We start from the raw sequence: 22828 nt of genomic DNA, 5'->3' as shown, positions 1-22828 counted from the left end.
CTCACTGCTTCTTTTTGTTAATCCAGTACATTCATTGTTTGGTGCTAACACAAACATGAGCATATGCCATGCCTTTTTATATTGTGCTTCTTACTGTTCCCTTTCCTTTCTGGTGAACTTGGCAGTATCTAGCATCAACAAGTTCATAGACCAAATCTTCATGACATTAACCGGGCAGCGCGCGCGGACGAGCTTCTCAGTATGCGCTTTCTGCTACTCACCGAACATCACAGCCCTAACGCCGTAGCAGAAATCTCCCTCGCGGAAGTGCTTTCTACACACCCGAGTTGTAGCTGATGGCTGCTTGCCGGTTTTAAGTTTCGCAATCCAAGGTACACGCAGCTTCTTGGCCTGCGGGTACGTGTGAAGGCTGACATAGGGCTCCGTTGCATACATACGGCGCTGCGACACCGAGCAGTAGCCTACCATTTTGGACGCCTTCAAAGGCAGCCACTACCTGTTATAGTGCTTTCAAGTGTTGTCAAGCAGACACCCGAGGCGGGAAAACATCCCCACTTAATCAGAAGCGGTACGTAGCGCAGGTGGGACTACACTTTCGTTTTCCGCTCGCTTCGGCACTACCGCAGCAGACGACGCGGCCGCTGTGTCCACGTGATCCCTCATACCACGCCGACGATGGCGCCAGCTTTTCGAGTAGTGGAGCTCGCCCCCAATACTGAATGACATCTGGGAAAACTAGCAATATATGAAACAATATCAATTTGTGTGTGTGTGTGTCGCATGCACAGAAGACCATTTTTTTTCTCCCCAAGATCTGCAATGGATGGAAATGTTTACCAAGCTTCTCGTAAGAACGTACAAATTATTCAGGTCTTTGAATGTGAATTGCAACTCGCTTTCTTTAAGTACTTCAGGATGTGAAACATCAGCTGCTCCCAAATGCCAAATTGCCTGCTCCAAAGTGCTCCAGAATGAAATTTCTGATGCTTCAAAAATTGCTCCAAATCAGAAGTCCGCAGTAGCATCACTGGTAAATAAAAAATCAACGTGTTAAAAACAAGCAGACTGAAGCCGCGGCTCTGTAGTCGGCTTTAAGCCAACAGTAATAAAAGGTCCCAACAGATGTAGCGAGAACAGGGCGAATGCGGGAAATTTGAATTGAATTCAGCAAAACCTCCATTGCATCCATCATGGGAGGAGTGAGAGGGGGGAAGAGCGTGAGGGATGGGAGGGGGGAGAAGAGAGGGTGTTACGTATCAGGGGCAGCAGAAGACTATCGTCTTTCGACGTCATTTGCAGTGAAGCAAGCAGATATGTGGCCAATTTTTTTGTATACATTTCCTTAATCCTTTTTCTTCTTCCTCAAGACTTCTATATCTACCTTGTACCGCTACATATGACTGTAACAGATCCAGTCATATCAATCTCTTCCCTGCTTTTTTTCCACCAATACTCTAAACCAGGGGTTCTCAAGCATGTTCGTTCCAGGGAACCCTGCTAAGCTCCATGAAGCGCCAAGGAACCCCCCCCCCCCATTTAACCGAATTAAAATGTCCTAATTAACCGAATGTCGAATTACCCAAGGTATCAAGAAAACAATAAATGAATGCTTACTACGTCAACAGGCTTTTATTTACTGAATGAATTAGCAAATCTTGTTTCTATTTTGCACAAGAGCAGTGCGGCACCCGCCGCGGTGGCTCAGTTAGCAAAGGCGTTTCGTGGCTGAGCACCAGGTCACGGGATCGAATCCCGGCCGCGGCGGCCGCATTTCGATGGAGGCGAAATGCAAAAACTTTTGCCCGTGTACGTGCTTGCGTTGTAGTGCATGTTAAAGAACCGCAGGTGGTCAAAATTAATCCGGAGCCCTCCACTACGGCGTACCTCACAGTCAGAACTGGTTTTGGCACGTAAAACCCTAGAAAGAAGAAGAGCAGTGCGGAAGCTGAGGTTCTCGTCATCTCATGACTTATTTGAGCCAGCAGCGGCGAAGGCCTCGCGACATCCTTCGCAGCGCGGCCGCGGCGCGCGTCTTCATCTGAGACACGCTTTTCACTACCGCGCGCACATCCTGATTATTTTTTCGCTAGTGAGCTGGTCGCCAACAAATTGCCCACCCATCGCGATGTAGCCGGTGCTCTTCGACAGCTTTGCACTGAGTCAAAGCGAAACTACTGCTCACCGCAACCGCTGCGGAGAAAACCGCGGCCGTTATCGACGAGATCATGGTCGGCGACCTTGCGGTTCAGAAGGCAGGCGGCCGACGCCATGGCCGACGCACTCACCAAGTCAAAACGAAACTACCGTTTGCTGCAACAGGTGCGCACGAAACCGCGGTCGCTATCGACGCGATCATGGATGGCGATTACGCAGCTGCGAAAGGCACACAGCCGACGCGCGCACCGTCAAAACGAAACTATTTCCCGCAACCACTGCTGCGGACGAAACTGTGCTGGTTATCGACGCGATTATAGATCGCGATTACGCACTTATGAAGGCAGGCGGCTAGCCGCCAACGCGGTGTTACGCGCGGCGATTAACGCAAGAATAAAGGCTTTGAGGACACAATTAGGCACGAAGAGTTCCGGCGTTGCTGTCATTCACGTATAGCGTCCGATTGCCGCTGAGGACCATAACAATGAGGACTGCATCGCTTCGTTTTTGGACGCTAGCGCCGTTTTAGCTCTTTTGCGGCGCGCACTTGTGGTGCTCCGCGCATGTTTTTTTATTGCTCCGAAGTATAACATCAGTGCGCACGTACGCTATCGGCATCTACCCTATCTACAAACGGGAGAAATGCGCACGGTGGTAAGTTAGAGCCTCCGAGATTCAAGTGTGAAAGCTTAGGCACGCTGCCCATGGCTGCCCGTTTTCGGAGATTGGGTGGCTACAAGCTGCTTGCGGATTTATTGCACAGTTCGCGCGTTGCCGTTACGCACTGTGATGTGCTTTTTGACACTCGGGCATAGGTAATTAAGGTTCTGTGGATCAAGCGCACCTCGTGTTCGCCGTTTTCGCCACTTGGCGAGCGCGGGACCACGGAAAATTTATCAGTGGCTCGCGGAACCCCGAGCAGGGGCCTGCGGAACCCCCGGGTTCCGCGGAACCCACTTTGAGAACCCATGCTCTAAACCTCTCTTGCGTATCGCAACTGCTGACTAGTTGATGCTTCCATCCAATTTAAATCCAAGTGCTTCTAGAAGGTGTGCATTACCTGTGGGTCTCACTGGGTGAATCCCTTCGCATTCCATTAGGATATGCTGAGTGTTCTCCAGAATTTCGCTGCAGCATACAACAAGCCTCATCTTGTTGCCAATATTTGTTCCGTTATGTTTTTGTCCTTGGTCAACCAGCTCAAGCCTCAAATAGCAAGGCACTGCCATTTGTGCTATTGTACCGATTTTCTCATTCTTGTGATTCTGCATGGTCTTTTTTGTTTCCAGTCTTTGCATCCCGTTCGCTGTCTCTGTTTCTCTCACTTTCTTTCTGATGACACCTGGGGCACGATCTTGTACGCGTTCCAAAATGGAATGGAGGCGTTCCGATCCATCGAGTCGCACACGATTGGTCAATTTGAACGTCGCAGTTGAAATTGACCAATCGTGTGCGGCTCGATGGAACGGAATGCCTCCGTTCCATTTTGGAACGCGTACAAGATCGCGCCCCTGGTTGTCTATTTGCACTTTCAATTACCCCGTACTTGGTTGCCAACTTCCTTGACCTCTTCCTCCATTATGTGTCCACGCTTTTCAGTTTGATACTTTTGCACTTTAGCCGCCCATCTATTTTCATCCCTGTTCCTGAGACTTTCTTCAAAACTAATCTTGCTCTGCGCTTCTCTGAGTTAAAAGATGTCCAACCCATGCCACTCTGCACTGCCTCATTCATGATTTTAAAGTGGGCTCCCAAAGCAAACTTGTCTACCGATCTTTGGTTAACTTCCAACCCCGACAAGATTTCATGGTGCCACAGGAGCGGCAGAGCAGACTATCGCCAACAAGACGAAAGAGACGACGTAGCGGGGCTAGCCTAACGTTCCGCCATACTGGTTGTATCGGCCATATCTTGTGCAGAGTAAACATGATCCTATTTAACCTCAACGGTTAACCTCCTATTTAACCTCAACCTCAACAACGACAACAACAATACCAACGGCCGAAGACACACCGGCATTCCGCCCAACCACAACGAGCGCGCCCATCTCGTCGCGAGGCAGCTTACCCGCCGCGACGCGATCCCCCAGAGGGCAGCCGCCGCCGTTGTTGTGCGGGGCCCCAACGGAGGAGTTACCAACACAACCCAAATCGCGGCGGATGGAGCTGGGGGCCACGGGGACGCCAACCGCGACATCACGGAGTTTCCGGCCTCGTACCGAGAGGTTCTTGGTCACTACAAGAAAGAACGCAAGAAATATCCACAACCCCACGGGCGGCTGGACAGGTCCCAGGCAGTCGACCTGAGGCGGTTGCAGACAGGCACTTTCACCAACCCCTACCACCTGCACCGCCTGTGGCCCGCGCGGCACCCATCGCCCGGCTGCCCCTGGTGCGAGCACGAACGGGCTGATATGGCCCATATGCTTTAAAAATGTCAACGCCATGAGCAAGAAGCACCAAGAGGAAGGCAGAAGACAACATCAGGACCCTCTGAAGGTGGGCGCCTCACAGAGAGATGGCAAGCCGCCCTCCTCAGCGAGGCACCCGAAGACCAGGAGTGGGCCGTCCAGCGGGCCAGGGCTATTGCCGAGGATCTCGAGAGATTTTTCTCCGGCGATGGACCCCTGGCAGCCTAGCCCCGGGCACCAACAGCCATATCTGTTGGACATATAAAGTTTATTCCTATCCTATCCTATTTAACCTCATATCCCTGCCCGTTTCTTTTTGGTGGAGGTGCTGGGTATTGCACAAGACGGAAATCCGCAGTGGGAAATCCGCAGTGGGCCGCGGATTTCCGTCGTTGGAAATTCAGGGCGCGGGCTCCTTTCCCAAGCGTATCACCTCTGAAGGAAGCCGAACGCCAGGCTGGGGTACGCTTGTGCCCATTTGAACCAGTGGGTGCCCGGCGTTCCGTCAGCTCACTGCGGAGTTCCGCAGTGGGCTGCGCAGTACCGCTAGGCCACTGCAGCGGTGGCCTAGAGGTAGAGCATCCGCCTCGTTTGCGGGAGGTTGTGGCGATGGGTTTGCACAGGGCTTACCCTACGAGCAACGGTCAGAAAAGGGCACGACGCTCCTCCATTCCGCAGCGCACAAAGGCGCTACGGCAGGGTTCGTCGACTCTCCAACATGGCGCAGAGAAGGCTGCGGAGTCAGATCGCCAACAAACACGGGTTTATTCACCGAAGATACAGCACAGTGCGACAGTCACGGCGCTTACGGGCCAAGGCTCACCGCAAGACCGATCGAGTACGCGCGCCCGCTGCGCTAGGGCTAACCGGGTAGCGGTCCGCCAAGCGCGAGAACGAGGAGTCGGGAGAACAAAGGTCTCATGTAACCACCACGTCGCGGGCCTGTGAGCATCTGCCGCGGCGAGGAAGCGCTCAGCAGACGAGAGCTCGGGTGGAGAGGACAGCCCGATGCATTGCAGCCACTCCGCTTGCCTGTTGCTTTACAGAGGAACACGATGTTGCAGCTTGGCATGTCGCTAATCATTAGGCTTACTGCTTACAACGCAGTGAAGGCGATTCATGGTCCTCGTGAAAAGAAACCTCAAGACCAACACTGACCGCGCCGTGCGCGCGGTCATGTTGTAACACAAGCAGACGACTCTTGCTGTGTGCCGTAAGTGCTTAGGTGTAGTGATAAATTGTCGTTGTGTATTCTCTTTCTGTAACTTTTTTTATAGAAACAAATTAACCAACATTCCAACTTTTATGAACATTTGTTCACCATAAAGTTGGAAAAATTAATCGATGACGCAACCTTGGTAGCCAGTCGAACAGTTCGCCCAACTCATGTCACGCGAGAGCTACATAGATTGTAATGGGGCGGCTGAAAACTCAGAGGAGCAGCGCTTCTGCGATTCTGTGTAATAAGAATGGAAGCCACTGTGGCAGGTAAGGGATAAATTTACAAAATTATGTTCCAGATTCTTCTTTCTCTTGTAACATTTCTTGCACCTCTTTCTTTTGACGCTTAACCATGGGCTACCTAAATGCAGATTTCCTTCTATCACAGTGCACGTCAAGTGTACACCATGCTATGTCATGGAACTGCAAAAACATTAAAAAAATATTTAAATATTTAAGATCTTTTAAAAAACATGCTTAGTCTAGACTCTGGCGAATAATTCCGTATTGCAAGATGCTGCACAAGCTATAAGCAATGTGAAGGCATCCAAAAAGTTTGTTTACTTCTTACTATCAAGCATGGAGCACATGATGCACATCTTGTCTTCAGAGCTCGAGGTTGCGGGTTCGATCTCAGCTGCAGCAGCTTTTCATGGGGACAAAATGCAGACAGGCTCGTGTCCTTGCATTTAGGTGCATGTCAAAGAACCCCAGGTGCTCAAAATTTTGATCAGCGTGCCTCATATTCACATCATTGTTTTGGCATGTAAAATGCCAGAATTTAAACATTTTGTCTCTATTTATGACTGGTATTAAATTTTTAAAAATGATCCTGACTAGCCTTTCATGCTGTTCTGAGCAAAATGTTTTTATTTGTGTGGTTCCTAAGAAACGCTTGCCTATACTCTGTATCATGATATGTTGGCAGCAAAGTGGAAGCTACAGATGGCTTCATCCAATCAGGAGCACAAATGCATCATGTGCCTCCATGGCACAGCATCATCTGCTTTTGAAAACGCACAGTGTGACATTAAACTGATCTGCTAGCAACAAACCATATACTTTCGTCTCGACCGATTAAATGGAAGGAAGGCAACTGAGCACGATGTCGCGTGTTGTGGAGGCTGCATTTCAATGAGGGACCGAATGAAAAAAAACTCGTGTGCCTTCCTTTGAGTGCACGTCAAAGTAACCCAGGTGGTAAAAATTTTTCCACTCCCCTCACTCCGACCACCTTTTAAAAAGACGAAGGCAAAAAAAAATTATGTTCGTCAGTTTCTGAGCCATCAGTTATATCACTGCTATGTAAATCTATAAAAAATCAGCTGGTGATGTAGGTATTTTTTTTGTTTACCTTAGTCAAAATTCAGAAACAGTCAGCTTCGTGACTTTTTTCGCCTAGTCCTGTAGCATTTGGCACATAAGCAGAGAGCCTTGTTTGTGCACACCACACTTGTTGCAATGACACTTATGTTTCTCGGCAGTTTTCGTAATATGCTGCATATAGCAACGAGTCTGCGGAGAAGATAGCAGACGACAAAGCTGAAGCACGACCTCGAGTTCCTCCATGGCGCTGTCATTCAGTGCATGCACTAAACTGATACATTGTTGATTTTCGTTATTATTATTATTATTATTATATTATTATTATTATTATTATTATTAGAGAGTTTTAGAATAGGGGCCCCAACTGTTTGGGGCCCCAAAGAGCTTTGCGGGTGTTAGCGTTGGGGCATGCAAGAGTGAAGAGTTTTAGAATAGGGCTTCGCGTTTCCGAATAGCGTCTTGAGCTTGCAGCGCCACTACGGTGTCAAAAAAAAAAACTATTATAAATATTAAAATAAACTATACCATTTTATGATAGGAAAAATTAATTTTGACTTTCGTAGTTTTGCGTTTAATTACAATTGAGAGGTTATTCTATTAGCTGCAAGCGATTTGTTGCGTCTAATTTTGAGTAACCAACTTGACGTGCCTTCACCAGCCAAGCTAATCCACGTTAGGCCTACGAGCCATGAAATCGACAATTGAATTAGGAATCAGCGGCGTCTAATGAATCAATCTTCATTACACACGTTAGTTGAGAGAAAGCGATAACCGCAGTCACTTCTCCTAGCTTACGAACTTCACGGGTTACCACGAATCAAGCCGAGTTTGGTACTCGGAGAGCCGTCGCTTCGATGGGTGCCGCCATGTTTGTTGACGCAAAGCTTTTGGGGCTGCTTTTGGGGCTCCCGCTAAATCCGTGAAATAGCGTGCCCAACGCAAAACCCAAACGCAGTTAGCGTCTCGCGCATGCGCAGTGGTGTCGACGCTATTTCTTTGGGGCCCCAAAACGTTTGGGGCCCCTATTCTAAAACTCCCTATTATTATTATTATTATTATTTATTTATTTATTTATTTATTTATTCAATGGAGGTTGATTTGGTCAATATCTGTGCAGTTTTCATTCCTCTAATATTTCTTGGCAGCGTAAATATTCATATATTTGAATCAGTTTATTTTATACACTTGTGTTTATATTAAAAATTCACACAAGTTTGTTACATGTACCAAATGCAATAACTAAAAATAAGCTTTTGATTAAGATTAAAATTGAAATGAATGCATCCGCATGCAGAATTGCAATCTTAAAATACATTAGTGCCTCAACTTTAGTTGCACAAAATCTAGATTTTTTTTTTTTTTTTTTTGTTGTGATGTGCGGCTGCTTTCAGCCTGCTGTAATCAGAATTGCACATCGTGTTGTGTAGCTCACTGCACTTGCTGCACACATACTAAGATATTTATCTGCATGCAGGCATTTATGCTATAGGTCTCTTCTCATGACAAAATTTAAGGACAAACTTTAAGGACACAGCCCTACATTTACTTAAGCTTTGCTTGACATTTGTTTGTCACTAGGTGCATGCACCACCACAGTCTTTTCTGTACATGTTGTGTCCACTTTTGAAGAACCACTACGAGTAAGCCAGAGTTATTGAGAGCAATGAAGCTCTTTTTGTAGTGCAGTTAAAATTCTATCTAACGAAACCCGATTTTACGAAGTTCCCGATCTAACGAAGAAATTTCAATTCCCCGGCAGGTGCCCATAGTGTTCAATGTTGTCATCAACTCGAATTAACAGAAGTAATGGCCACCAAACCCAATTTAACGAAGTTTTTCCTGAAATAAATGAGTAAAAAAAAAAAAGCAGTGATTTCTTTCTAATTTTGGCAGGCGGCTTTTTCTTAGAGTGTGTGCTCTAACGCTATTGTGTTAAACATCTGGTAGCCCTAGTCACGACCCTAGATTTATTTTAATGAGGCTGCATGCCGCGCCCATGCACAGAACAATGGACTCGGCAGTTGGTAGTGCTCTTACATACCAGATGGTGCTAGGGGCGGCGGTGATTGCTTTCGTTATTTCATGGATTATGCGACAGATGACACTGATCATCTCCTCGCAACATCCTTGCGCGGCCTGCTCGCACAATCGCTGCATTCGTTCTTCGCGTATCGGAAGCATGTCATAGCTTCACGTGACCGTCTACCTGGCCTGCATCGCACATTGCAAATCACACAAGAAATTCGGGCAGCCCTTGCGGATTTTTCACATGTGCAGGGATGGGGTAACGGCAAATACAATGCTGCGGTAGCTTTTGGGTGTCACTACGCTACAATTTTAGATTTCGAAGGACGAAAAAGTCTCTTTCTCGATTTTGTGAACTTCTCAATTTAACGAAATAATTTTAGCGTGGTCATCACTTTGTTAAATCGAGTTTAAACTGTACTTCTTTATTCCAAGGCTTGGTATGCCTAGAAAACAACAGTGAGGGGAAACAGTTCGCTTCTATGCCAAATCTCGTAACGTGCACATGTTTGCTTGCTTTCAGGTACCATGAGATTTTCTTTATGATTGACACATGTCAGGCAGAGTCCATGTTCAAGCGTTTTTACTCGCCTAACATCCTTGCCGTGGCCAGCAGCAAGATTGGCGAGGACTCTCTCTCGGTGAGCTCACTTACGGCAGGTGTGCTGTCTCCACCTTTTGCGTGTTTACCAGTACAATCAAACCTCGTGAATACGTAGTCAGCCGGGAATGACGCTTAGGTACGCACTAAACAATGTACGAATTAACCACCAATGCCAGTTTAGCGGCTACTTAACTGCCGGAAAAGAACTACGTCACGATGCTCTCATACACATGCACTCGGACAGGCTTTATTTGTGGGTAGGCAGCAAAAAATTGGTTATCTTCACTTGTCGCTGTGGTGGCCTTGCCGCGACGTCGGCATCTTTGAACAGAACACTACGACAACACCACGACTGCAAGCACACTGGCGGAATGAAGAAAAAAAAACCCAGTTTCACCTGATAAGTGCACACGAAGCTACCAGCACTAGTTGCACTTTGTTCACATTGCAGATCGCTTTCATGATACGGCGCCTGCGTGGCCGCCGCCGAAGTAAAACGCCTCGCACTTTCTCGCCTCCCCGCCATACCTCGCGCGCGACAGAAGCGCGCTTCCGCCCCGCCTTTCTACGCACGCGAGATTGAGCTGACCCTTGCACGCACAGCATTCAGTGCGCGGCGACGGTGTTACCATGTTTGGACTTTATACGGAACCTCAAAGCGATGACCACAACCACGGCGACGGCAGAAATGGGCTTGGAGTGACCGTAAGGTTGTTATCGCAATAAATGTGCTTCTGGGAGGTTACTACTTGAATTGGATTCGTGAATTCGCACCCCCTACCAGCAGCTTCTTCGCGGTATCCGAAGCCAATCTCGAAGGCCATGCTCTTGTGCGCTGCATTCGGCAACAGCTGTATGAGCCGGAAATACGTCATGGTGACCATGTTTTAAGGTCACTATCGCTTGTGTCTGTTGTCCGGGCGTTGCAGCTCGATAGTCGAACGTCTGCGCACATGAGATTTTTCCGATTTTTTGCCTGTGCATGTAGAACTAGAAAGAAAATAGTACGCACTAACCGTTTCGTGGCAAATGAACGACTACGGCTTAAACGGTTAGCCAATACATAGGGTTCAATGGAGGCTGGCTGGGGGAATCTTTGCAACTACGTTTAAACCTACGTTTAAACTATGTTTAAAGGGTACTTATTAACGAGGTTTGACTGTATATGTACCCAATAGAAGAGATCTCGGTGCGAGAGTTGCATAGAGAGTGTATGAATTTTGTAGCCTTGAGCTGCTCATAAGCAGTGTTCTTTTGCGGCATTTTAGCAATTTCCTTTCTACACAAAACTACATTATGGCATTCAGCCACTTGACCACGCCCAAAATATCACACTGCCTGTGACACTGATATAAGTTTTGAACAGAAACAGCCTACTGAGAACACAGAATCTTGCTTAATTAAATGTGGCTGCTTGTGTTTAATTTTGTCTGGAGTTTAACACATTATAAATACAATTTAGATTTACAAATTCTTACGGCTGCTGGTTATTTGTGCCAAGCTCCTGAACCTTTAGATTAAAAAGAAAGGTGTCTTCAGTCAGGGGTAGCAAACAGCAAAAAATTCTGCTGCATACAGATTCTAGCTTTCAACAGGATAAGCATGTGCAAACTACATTGCAATGAGGACATTCTGCTATACAAGGAGTACACAGTTTGTCCTGTTTGGCCAGTCACAGTGAACTGATCCATGATTAGCATAATGAAAAGACAACTCTTGCAGAAGATGGGGCAGGTGCTAGTCCCATCCTCCACATGTGTCATCTTCCTTTTGCGCTAATATGCATCAGGTTAAGTATAACTAACTAGGCCAGCAACAAGTTTTGACGAACCACAGTAAGATGGCAGTTGCAGCACAGCAAATATGGGAAATTCTATGCATTAATAATAGATGTAAAACATGAACCAGCCTAAAAGATAGGGTTGTTCAAATGGTGAAATTTTCATATTGAATATTGGTTTACTCTATTATGGTTTACTGAATATTATTCTATGTGATATAGCCTAAGAGAGCAGTACTCTATATATGTATGCACTAATCCTTATCCCTCTCCCTGCTATTCTCTTAGCTTCATGCTTTCTAATTAGAACTCATTTTTGCATGAACCTTTGGCACTGTTTAAAGGCTCTACTGTGCCATTGCACTCATATCCAACTTTATTGCAGCACCATGGTGACCCGACAATAGGAGTGTATGTCATTGATCGGTACACTTACTATGCACTCATGTTCCTTGAGGAGGTTAGCACCAACAACACCAAGACTATGGCCCAATTTGTGAGTATCGCATTGATTGATGCTTATCCACAAGTACTAACTTAGAGATAATTTGTAAGGGTTATTCACTGGCAGCATTCTATTCCATTCACACGTTTATTTGAGGTGATGTTTGAGCTAACAAGTGCATTTATTTTTTATGCGAAAGCATCAAATGGCTCATTGAGCGAAAAAGCCGGTGTCTTGCGTCTGTAGCAGCACCTGAATTCCCATTGGCTGTGATGCCACGTCCCGAGCATGCCTCGACAGAGTTTCCATTGGCTGCGACACCACGGCACGAGCACGCCTCAACAGAGCAGAGTGGGCGAAAAGAAACACCTGCTGCCAGAGTAGCGCGCCAGGTGTGTGAAAGGAGAGGGCATCCGCGTGATGCCAAATCACCCTCGCTCTGGGAAGCCTGTGTTATCCTTGTCCGCGCAAGCTCTCACCTGCATTCTAATTGCGCCTCGGTGAGGCCAAATCAAAACGTGCCATGCGTCTCAACACGCTCGCTTGCCCACGAGGAGTTCATAACTCAAACGACTGCTCAGCAGCTTTCAGTTGGACATTAATGCTTTCGCATTCACAACTCATTAAAAGTGCTTAGGTGTCCTCGTATTTTTTTTTTTTTTTTTCACCTATAACATTTTTTGAGGTACTTGTATTTTGGAACTTTGAGTTGTTGCCAATATCGGCCACTTGGCACAGTGAATGATAAGAATGTAAAATGAAATAGAATGTTTCAAAATGCTACCTCTGCTTTCATCTCCTCGGCGATTGCTCAACTTTTTGGTTTTGTGAACATGCTGGTGGAGCACCACAAGCCTCTAATGTGTGTGCCAACGTTTACGATTTTATTGTAAAATGCACGATTTATAGAGCTTGTTTACGATTGCCATAGTGACGCCAACAATTTATGATTCTTTATTTCCGCCTTGTTTGGAGTAAAACCTATTTCTAAACAATACGAATACAGTTGCTGAATAATTTTCATAGCCTGATTTTTCGGACTCATTAATTATACCCGTGCAACAGCGGCACCAACTTATGGAACCAATGTATGACGGCAGCCGAAATTTAGGCAGACATTTACACAAATATTTCATGAATAAACTTCATAAGCATTTGTGGCACAGATGATCCTAGCTGCGAATACAGGGAGCAGAGCAACTGTTGAAAGCTTCCCTACAGAGGAAAGCTGTCATATCTTTAGTGAACAGTCAGTCTGGAGCAGCCAACAATTTTTTGTATTTTTTACCAAACTTTAGTATAGTTTGCCTTACGACTGTAGTTTTCTCGAAGTTCCAAGGTTGGCAGGTCTGCTTTAATTTTGTATGTTTGGTGCTGTATGCGAGTGCACACATCTAAGCAACAACAAAAGCATTTCATTACCCTGGTATCCAGTGATGCATGTTGCACGAAATCGGAGGCCTCCAGCGCTCCCGAAACGCTCCAAGACCTATTGCACCGTTATTTCTATGCGTATGACAACAGTGAAAATGGATTAGCATTGACAGCTGCATTAGAGAACGAAGTCACCTCAATGACAAAGGCACGGCAAAAACAATCATTTGTGATCCTTTGGAGAGCACTTTGGGCTTTCGCGTTGGTGTACCCCCCCCGCTTCCCTCCTTGTGTTGGCCATGGTGGTCATTCATTATAATGAAGCAAGTTCAGCTCTCCTTTCAACTTCATTATAATGAAGTTTTACTGTAGTTTTGGTTAACCTGGTAAAACTCATTGCAATGTGGAATGTCATGCTTTATCAAGTCTGTTTTTACGGAATAGTTAAATGTGCCATATTTACCTTTTCATTCTGTCAGGCCATTGCAAACTCGCTGCAGTGGCTGTGTGGCCACGATTTTTGCCACTGAGCACAAGGTTGTGGGTTTGACTTCTTGCATTCTGATTAGGGTGCATGCAAAGACACGTGTGTCATGACTTTGGTAATCAATCCGGAGCCCTCAAGTATGGCATCCCTTTTTTTTTTTTTTTTGCCTGCTGTGCAGGTGTGGCACATAAAACCCGAATAGTTTGTAACCTGGGGTTTTTCAACAACTTTAAGAGAAGATCTTGGATTTATCACAGCTTTGGTATTGCTCAAGTTTGCATCAAAATTATTTTTCGGTCTGCATCATTAAACACTTAAAGGGTTTGGTTTGTGGTTCCTCTAGAAAAAAAATATTTATAAAAATACACTATGTGAAACTTGACTTTAAAGCTGCAAGTTTCTGCAGAGATTTTGACTGGTCTTGCTGCCTGTTGGCAAGTAAATTTATGTCCAAGGAAGCCACGCAAACAATTATTCCAAGCTTTTTTAAATGATGTGAACCCATCAAAATGCAGTCTTGCTGCGAAGAATAAAGTAGTAGCGAGCACAAAATGTTTAACCTTTTAGAACAAATATGCCGGTCAATGCAGGCGCGGATCCATGCTTGCATCAAGGAATATACCTCACAACACAATTAGAGAATGGGGGTGTGTGTTAACTGCTCAATTTTGCCAGCACAGGAGTGCCAGCATGTCTCTGTCTCAGAAGGAGGGCAGGACCTTAGGGCCTACCCTCTGGATCTCCCAGTGAGTCCATGTGTCATTATTGGAATACTCCAGGATCAGTTTATGTTGCCCTGCAAGTTCGGCTTGTAGTAATCAGGAACAACTTCACACTTCTTTTTAACAAGTGCTTCCTTAGTGCAATGAATATGAATGTACTAATAACTTAGTACAGTGCAGAACACTTATAACGTAACCGCTTTTAGTGCAGGACCGGTTATAGTGTAGGTTTTTTTTACCACCAACATATCTCCCATAGAACTCAATGAATAGGACCGTTTATAGCGTAGGCACGCGAAGCAGAGCGCAGCTCGTTTAAGCGCGCGACCATGAAATCGGCGCACGGAGTACGGCTTTTCTAGGAGGCGTTGAGCACGACCCGCACGGCCGCACGGTTGCCGGGCGCGCAAACGCGGAGGAGTGGGAGCGCGGGAGCGTGCGTGGAGACCAGCGGCGAAAAGCGAAACAAAAAGTCGCACTTTCCCCCAAAAGAAGCATCAATTGCGATAGCAAATTTACTAGTAGAGTATGCGGAATAAGGATAGTAGTTTTATCGCCTGCATAAACTTGGACACATCTGCTTACTAACTGAATTAACAAGCATGGTGTCAGCGCGCACCAACGTTACTAGAGTAGCTTGCGCTTACAAGCAAACATGAATAGATCGCACTCGATGACCGCAGACAAGCACTGTAAAAACGCTGACGTGAGCAAACGTGGCAGGAGCAGCCACCGAAGGTTCGTGTGGTCTAACGCTTCAACGAAAACTAAGCGGCGAAAACACAGCGCATACAAAGGTCAGAGCCGTGTGGAGATCGCTTTCAAGATACGGTGCGTGCGACATCCCTCAGGCGCGCAAAGTATGCAGTGGCTTGCAGAAAGCCGCGCCCCCTCCCTCCCGCACTGCCTTTGCGCTTTCCTCATTTCGCTTGGGAGCTTGAGTCGCCAGTTGCCCTCGCGCTCGGTCACAAGATATGCATTGAGTGCCGCAGCTAAACGTCACTTCTCCTCCCTCCCTCCCATCCCCCCACGGCCTTCCGCACGAGAGTCTTCGCGTTTGTTCTCCACCCTACGTTCGCTCTCCGTGAAAGCATCCGTCTCTCGCGCGCTTTCATTCGCACATACAGCATACAGCTCTTTTTTTTTAGTTTTGTTTTTTCAAGAGTGGGACCATTGGCGCGCGCGTGGAGACCAGTGGCGAAAAGCGAAACAAAAAGGAGGAGAAGGGTGGGAGACGTTGGAGGAAGGAGGGCGCATGTTTTGATCACTATAGCAGCGTCCAATCAGGGTGCGCGGAGTTTGGGGTAGACCGGTAGCACACTCCTTTTTTTTTTCCGTTTTTTTTTTCCAGGAGTGGGAGCGTGGCCGTGCGCGTGGAGACAAGTCTCCAGATGAAAATAACAGCATTCTTCCGCTGATGCCGCACTTGTCAGGAGAAATTGGTTTCTGTGCTGTGTTGCGATTGTGTTTGGGTGAAATATGCAATAAATTGTGTTTGAAAGGTGGGTTTGCCCGTTTGGCATAAGCAAAAGCCGAAAAAAGCATGCTTGGGTTATAACACGGTACCGCTTATAACGCGGATTTTTACAACTCCCGCGACTTAAGTTATAAGCGGTCTACACTGTAATGAGTTAGCAGGCGTCAAAGCTTCGTGTTTAGACCTACCTTCACCACATAGGTATGCTGCCCATATTCTCTGTTGCAGTTACGCGTCTGTCCCAAGTCAGTGTGCATCTCAACAGCAGTATCACGCAAAGACTTGTTTACACGTAACCTGGACCAAGTTCCTCTGACAGATTTCTTTGGGAGCGTGCGCAATGTTGAGCTCACTCAACAGAAGGTCACATTGAAGCCCCTGCCACCACCAAGCACATTGCTGTGAGTATGGCAGCCAGCTCTTATAGTACTATTGTGGTATTAGAGGCACTGTCCTTGTTGTCTTGCAGAGACTATGATGGTAATTTTTCAGGATAACTTTTACTGTGGTAGCACTAGGAAAATATTATCATTATGCCTGTTCCATGTGTGATTAAAGTAAATGACTGGGGAACTTCACCAAAAAAAGGTTGCATTTTGTACTGTTCAACTTGGGTAAGAGTTCTTAATTATACACCGGGGGGGTTATTCTGTAATTTTCCACCTAATGGACTTCATTTCGGCCACCGTTGATTGGTTAGAGCTGTACCAGCAAGAAGGAGACTGGCTGGGGCCACCAGCCTCATTCTCGCTCGTACCCCAGCCCAACCAATCGGCACTTTAGCAGCAGCCGAAACGGACAGTCCACTAAGTGGACGCTTACAGAATACCCCTCACCTCACCCCCCCCCTGGTTGAGGCGCATCTGTTAAACTGAGTGAGCAGTTACATTAGCTACTGAAATATTGTTTCTTGTGGAATAAATTTATTGTAGTACTTTTGATTAACCCTTTGCGGTCCGTTGTCAACGCAACACAGCCGTAGCGGTCCGTTGTCAGGCACCGCCCGACAAGGGTGTTTGGGGGTTAAATTTTGCGGTTTTTGTCACTGCAATTCGTGCGCATTCTTTGTATACATGATGTGCCATCTCTTGAGGGATAAGTAAACTTTGTTTGTTGAAGTTTACTTCTTTTTGCACTAGGGTGCAGCACAATGTTCAGCACGCCTTCTGGATACCAGAGCGTTTTCACTTGTGTGCGGAACCGCATGTTCGCGTGGTTCGCTGAGAAGCATGAGCACTTTTTCACCACGTGCGTTTTACGGTGGCGCATTTAGTGAAAGCGATGATGACTTCAGTGAGGAAGAGAATTACGTGCCTCCATCAGATAGTGATGACAGTGATTCGACAGAAGCGACTGACGACGACGGCGGCGGTGGAGACATTTTGTCGAAAGACAATGAAATGGTGGCGAAAGCTTTTTTTTCTGGCTTCTAGAGGTTTCCATTGTCAATAGTTTTATTTTGAGGCATACACAGCTGCAGAATCATGGTGAGAAAGAACAGCGACACCTGAAGTACAGCTGGTGGGTGACGGGAGGGCTAGAGCCAAAAAGCGGGGCCCGTCTGCGTGGAAGGAGTGCAAGGGAAGGCTAGATGGGAGGAGCCATTTCATCTACAAGCTCCCAGGCCGAAATAACAGACTGTGCTGTTTGTAGCGATCGAAAAACAAACGGAGGCAGGAGGGAAACTGTGTTTTTCTGCAAAACCTGCAGTAACAACCCTGGCCTGCACCCAGAAAAGTGCTTCGAGTGGTATCACACGCTGCTCAAATATCGGTAGAGGAGTTGCCTGCAGAATGCGAGAGAAAAAATAATTATCCTGTTAGTTTTTCTTCCACAGTTTGTGTTTTTCTTCGCGGCGCCACTAACTGGCAAAATAGTTGCGGACCAGGACAGCCGGAAAGCGGGTAAAAGTTTCGGACCGCAAGGGGTTAAAGTTGCGATTGAAACAAAATCTCAGACTTTGATTTCATGAGAAATAAGTCATTTTAGTGACGTAGTTTTCAGTTTATGCAACAGTTGTGCTACAGTGTATTCATTGCTTTAGGTAGTATTCAGCATTGGTAATCTACTCTCTGCATCAGAAGTGCATGGGGCAGAAATTCTGTGAAAAAGCTCAATTTCTCCTCAGTTTTTGCATAAGATTTCTAAATGAATAAAGTTCTGTGTTGGTTATACGTTACTGCAGACTGCAGTTCCTCAATTTCAGGCTAGGAATACAGGCTACGTGGAAATTCAGTGTTTCCACAAATCCTACACCCTGTAAACTTCTGATGTTTAATGTATTTGTTGTTGTTGATCATAACAGGAAGCACTGTTATGTTATTACTGAAAGGTACAGAATATTTTTATTAACCTTTCTGTGAAGTAAGATATGAGAACATGGCAACAGTGCAGGTTTTTTTTTTGAGTAGTTTGTGCATATAGACTAAATATAGCTTTGTGAGTTTATTGAGTGGAAGGGCAAAGGGATAAGGTACTTCATGTACTATTTAGGCACTGCATGTATTGTACATGACAAAGGAATGCCTCATATGCCAAATTAGCTAATAAAAATAATGTTATTTAAAATGTGTTGCCTATATTTTAAGATGCTTCTGATAGCACCTTGGTATGCTGCAAAGTTTATTAATATATGCAAAGCCCTTTATTTTAGTCTATAATACATCTTTCATAAGGAACCCATTAACTCCTTTCAACTGTTTATCTGTGTTTATCTCGAGGAAGATGTGCTAGAAGCTCCATGGTCACCCTTCCATTGAGGGTGTTTAATGGAGCTTTTGGTGAAGGGTTCTTCTCAAGGTGCTTTAGATACAACTGAAAATTTTATTTTTGCAATACCTTGCTGAAATTATTGTTACGCCATGATCACAACAAGAACAAGAAAAATTAACTGTGCCAACACTATACACAAAAACAAGGGTAAGTGCAAGGTTGCCAGTATCACTGAGTCAGCATCAGTGTTTAGCGAGTGCACTTTTGAGAAGTAGTAATTGTTTCACATGAAATTTGTACAGTATTTTCTTTATAGAGGCAACATAAGTTGTAATAGAAATAGTCTTATGTGTAATTAGATGTGAAACTTTTGCATGCGTGCATAAACGTTCATGAACACTGCCTAAATAGGCCCCTGGCGACATACGTTAACAATGTGTTAGTGGCCATGTGACACGACCACAAATCCCTTGAGTTCAAAGTGCTTTGGTATGTTTCGTGCGCCCTTATCTAAAGGGAGTTCACGGGTCCATATGACGGGGGCATTATTCCGAGGCGATCAAAAAAAGCAAAATTACCGCCATGGATTGGCTCTTGGGCTCTGTGTGCCGCACTGGCACTTACAATATTGGATTTAACATAGGATTTGCATGTTTCAGAAGTGCAGCATGAAATTAACCAAGTTTGCATAGCGACACGAACTGCAGCACCTTCTGGACTGTTAATATGTGAAAGCATTTTGAATCCGAGGACCTCAAAATGGGGATTCAGCAATATTGTCCATAACATTGCACCACAAGGGGCTCGCTGGTTTTTGTAGAGTAACCTTTCAGCTTCTTGAGGCAGTTAATTCTGCTACAAACTATAAAACAACCAGCAGTTGGTCTGCGGGGTCATGCGACAATGAGGTTCATTTTTCTGACGTACAAGAGCTCCGGCGAAGTGGCAGAGAATGTGCAGGGGGCTCCACTTCTTGCTCTCTCAATGTGCCTGTGAAAGTACTTTTCACGGCACCCGCATGCCCTTATCTTGAGGGGGTTCACGGGTGACCGTATGACAGGGGCATTACTCCGAGCTGATCAAAAAAGCAATATGCCCTGCAGAGCGCAGGGCCTCGTACCCATATGTTTTGCCTAGGAGTGAGCTCTGCATGGGTCATCCGATGCGTCTGCACATTTTAGCAATTTTTAGCTTTTTATGACAGTTTTTTCTATAGAGGGTCAAATGACTCATGCTTAAGAGTAAATTATAATTTTACGACTTTAGGCAGTACGGAGAGTTAAGTGCTTTGGGCTGCTAAGCACGAGGTCGTGGGATCAAATCCCGGCCACGGCGGCCGCATTTCGATGGGGGCGAAATGCGAAAACACCCGTGTACTTAGATTTAGGTGCACGTGTGGTGGTCCAAGTTTTCCGGAGTCCCCCACTACGGTGTGCCTCATAATGAAATCGTGGTTTTGGCACGTAAAACCTCATAATTTAAAGTTTAGTGCTATCAGCAACAGTGTTTTTATGTATTGAATTTTTATGTTTGTAGCAAATATTTTAGCAGTTGCCACATTAATGAAGCAAAAAAAAATGTCATGCACCGACTGCAGTGAAAAGAATCTACACAAATTGCTTTAGATTGCGGGTCTGCAATTTTCTGTAGACTTCGTTCCACATGACCTTCTCCTGTTCTTGCTAGGGATATCTCGTCAGGTGGAAGAATTATCATTGCATTAGCATAGAAAAGCAGTTTAGGGCAGCATATTGAAGGCAGCAGCCATCGGGAATCCTGATAAATAACCAAATTTTAATGATATTATGGCACATGTACCTTTAGAATTAAAGCTAGTCAGGTGCCCAAAACATGGCCACTCTCTTAGTCCCGATGATGTTGCCACTCGAGTTCCCAGACCCAAAGTACATTGTGAAATTCATTCCACATGTTTGCTTTCTCTAAAAGCCTTCCCCGTGCACTTTTTGACAGTACTACGCAGCACACTAGTTTATTTCACTACTCATTTTGCGGGTGGACATCCTGAAATTGCTGATCTGAAGTAAAGGTCCACCACGGCATGTTCCATTGCCCTGGTGAAGTAATTGCAATCTCATCTACTTAGGTCTTTATCAATTTGTGTAGAGTAGAAGCACCGCCATGTTGTTCTTGCTGAACTTCGAAGTGTATTCAGCCGAGGATGGTGGTATACATATAAAGGAACAATTCTGCTTTGAAGGTAGCTAGTGTCATGTCACTCACTGGAGCTTTACAAATTTTGGCAGCGTATTAAATGTACATGCCTTAAGCAGTGGCAGAATTCAATTCCTAAGTTATCACAAGTTAACTCATCAACCTGTTAAATACAGTTGAGCTTGAATATAACCAATTTGTATTATAACAAAGTTAATCTAAAATATTTTTAATCAATATTAGCATGTAACAAATACATAGAAAATATGAAGATATTTTCATGTCGAACGAGACTTTATTATAACATGCTTCGACTGTACTACTGGATATCCACTGGTGCGAGTAGTGTGTTGCTGAAATAAAATTTGTCACTCTTTAGTAGGTATTCTGGAACCTCCAAGAAAACCTAATTTTTCAACAGGATGTCAAAAATTGAAATTTGAATGATACAGAATGCAGTCCCCATTGGAGACTACAGTCAAGTGCCTGTACAACTAACATCTCTATAACGAGATGACCTGTATAACGAAGGAATTATTCTGTCCCGGTTTTATTGTGAGCTATGTGGTGCCTCACCTTTACAACAAAGTGACCTGTATAATGAATGATTCCGGGGGGCCCAAACATTTCGTTATAAAGGCGTTCGACTTTACTCTGAGAAACGAATTATTTTTTCATAACTTTCATATTTGACTCACGACCTTTTGTATTTTTCAGAAGCAAACCACCAGAAAACACCACTGTCAAGCAGAAGCAAGGCTGGCATAAAATTGGCCAATTTTCATTCCTTTCATAGCAGTGCCACATCAACTTATGGAAACTCAAATTAACACTTAGTTTACCTTTGCACAACAACCAAGGATAGAAGGTCCTTGCCGTTCCGTTGTACAGTCACGCACAAACTGTAAATAAGCACTTTTAGCAGCCTATTACTTAAGATATTTAATAAAGAAGTTGAATTGTCCAAGTGGCAAGATTCCATCATATTCCCTTATTGTGCTGTGTTATGGTTCATGGTACTTTCTGTTCAGAAGGCATGCACTGGAATTGATCATAACAACCTGGAATTGATCATAACAAAGTAATGACTTTGAGAGATATAATATATATATTTATATATATATTGGCACAATCGAAAGGCACAATTAAAGGGGTGGAGGGGGGGGTGAGAGGAATGAAATAAAAGGAAATCGCGACATGTCTACCTCTTATGGCTTGTTTGGCAGTCAGTGCAGTAATCGTAAGGCATGGTCTGCATGGAAAAGGAATTTGCTACAATGCACCACCACATATTTATTACACCAATGTTCCATGTAGTGCAGATGGTTGCTGTGTACCGTATACACTCGTGTAAGGGCCGCACTTTTTTTCCGCGATTTTGATGGGGTGCGGCCCTTCCACGGAAGTGTGAAATTTGTGTTCAATTTTTCGATCCACGTATGGAAAAACCTATTTAATCGTGCCATGTATACCTAATGATGGGATATCTGGCGTCTAGCTGCGGACATCCTCGATAGATGTCTTCATCGGTATCGCTGCTTGGGCTCGGCTCGTCGCCGCTGCTCGGGTCATCCGCACGTTCATGTATCCAATCGTCCTCAGTGCCGTCCATGGCATTGGAAATCCCGGTAACCTCAAAACTCTTTACAGTAATGGCCGTGGACACCGCACGCCACGCGTTTAAAATCCCAGTGAAATGTGCCGTACCCGAGACGCGACGACGCTGCTGTCTGCTGGCGAGACTTTTTTTTTTTTTTAATTTGGGCTGCCAAGTTGGGGGGAGCGGCCCTTACACGAGCGCAGCCCTTAGTCGAGTGTGTACGGTATGTTTATTGGCACCACTATAAGATATGGCGCCACACCACCAGTGCAAATGCGCTCCCGCTGAGCGTGCCTGCGCCACTCTGGTGTCCGTGCGCTGCGTATGGAAGCCGGCGCACGGCCGATCGTGATTTCTG

The 22828-nt window shown here is 45.5% G+C and overlaps 1 protein-coding gene across 1 annotated transcript in view; it reads left to right on the top strand.

Annotated features, from left to right (window-relative positions):
- LOC119436888 (GPI-anchor transamidase) overlaps window positions 1-21851 on the top strand; it is a 31611-nt gene extending 9760 nt beyond the window's left edge. Inside the window, exons 6-9 of the mRNA XM_037703917.2 lie at window positions 9621-9738; window positions 11867-11977; window positions 16215-16387; window positions 21588-21851. Coding sequence (XP_037559845.1) covers window positions 9621-9738; window positions 11867-11977; window positions 16215-16387; window positions 21588-21666 — 481 coding nt within the window. The 3' untranslated portion in view covers window positions 21667-21851. The remainder of the gene's footprint in view (window positions 1-9620; window positions 9739-11866; window positions 11978-16214; window positions 16388-21587) is intronic.
- Window positions 21852-22828: the final 977 nt, after the last annotated feature.

Source organism: Dermacentor silvarum, chromosome 1 (assembly GCF_013339745.2).
Source record: "Dermacentor silvarum isolate Dsil-2018 chromosome 1, BIME_Dsil_1.4, whole genome shotgun sequence".
NCBI lineage: Eukaryota > Metazoa > Arthropoda > Arachnida > Ixodida > Ixodidae > Dermacentor > Dermacentor silvarum.
This window is presented reverse-complemented; position numbering and strand designations above follow the sequence as displayed.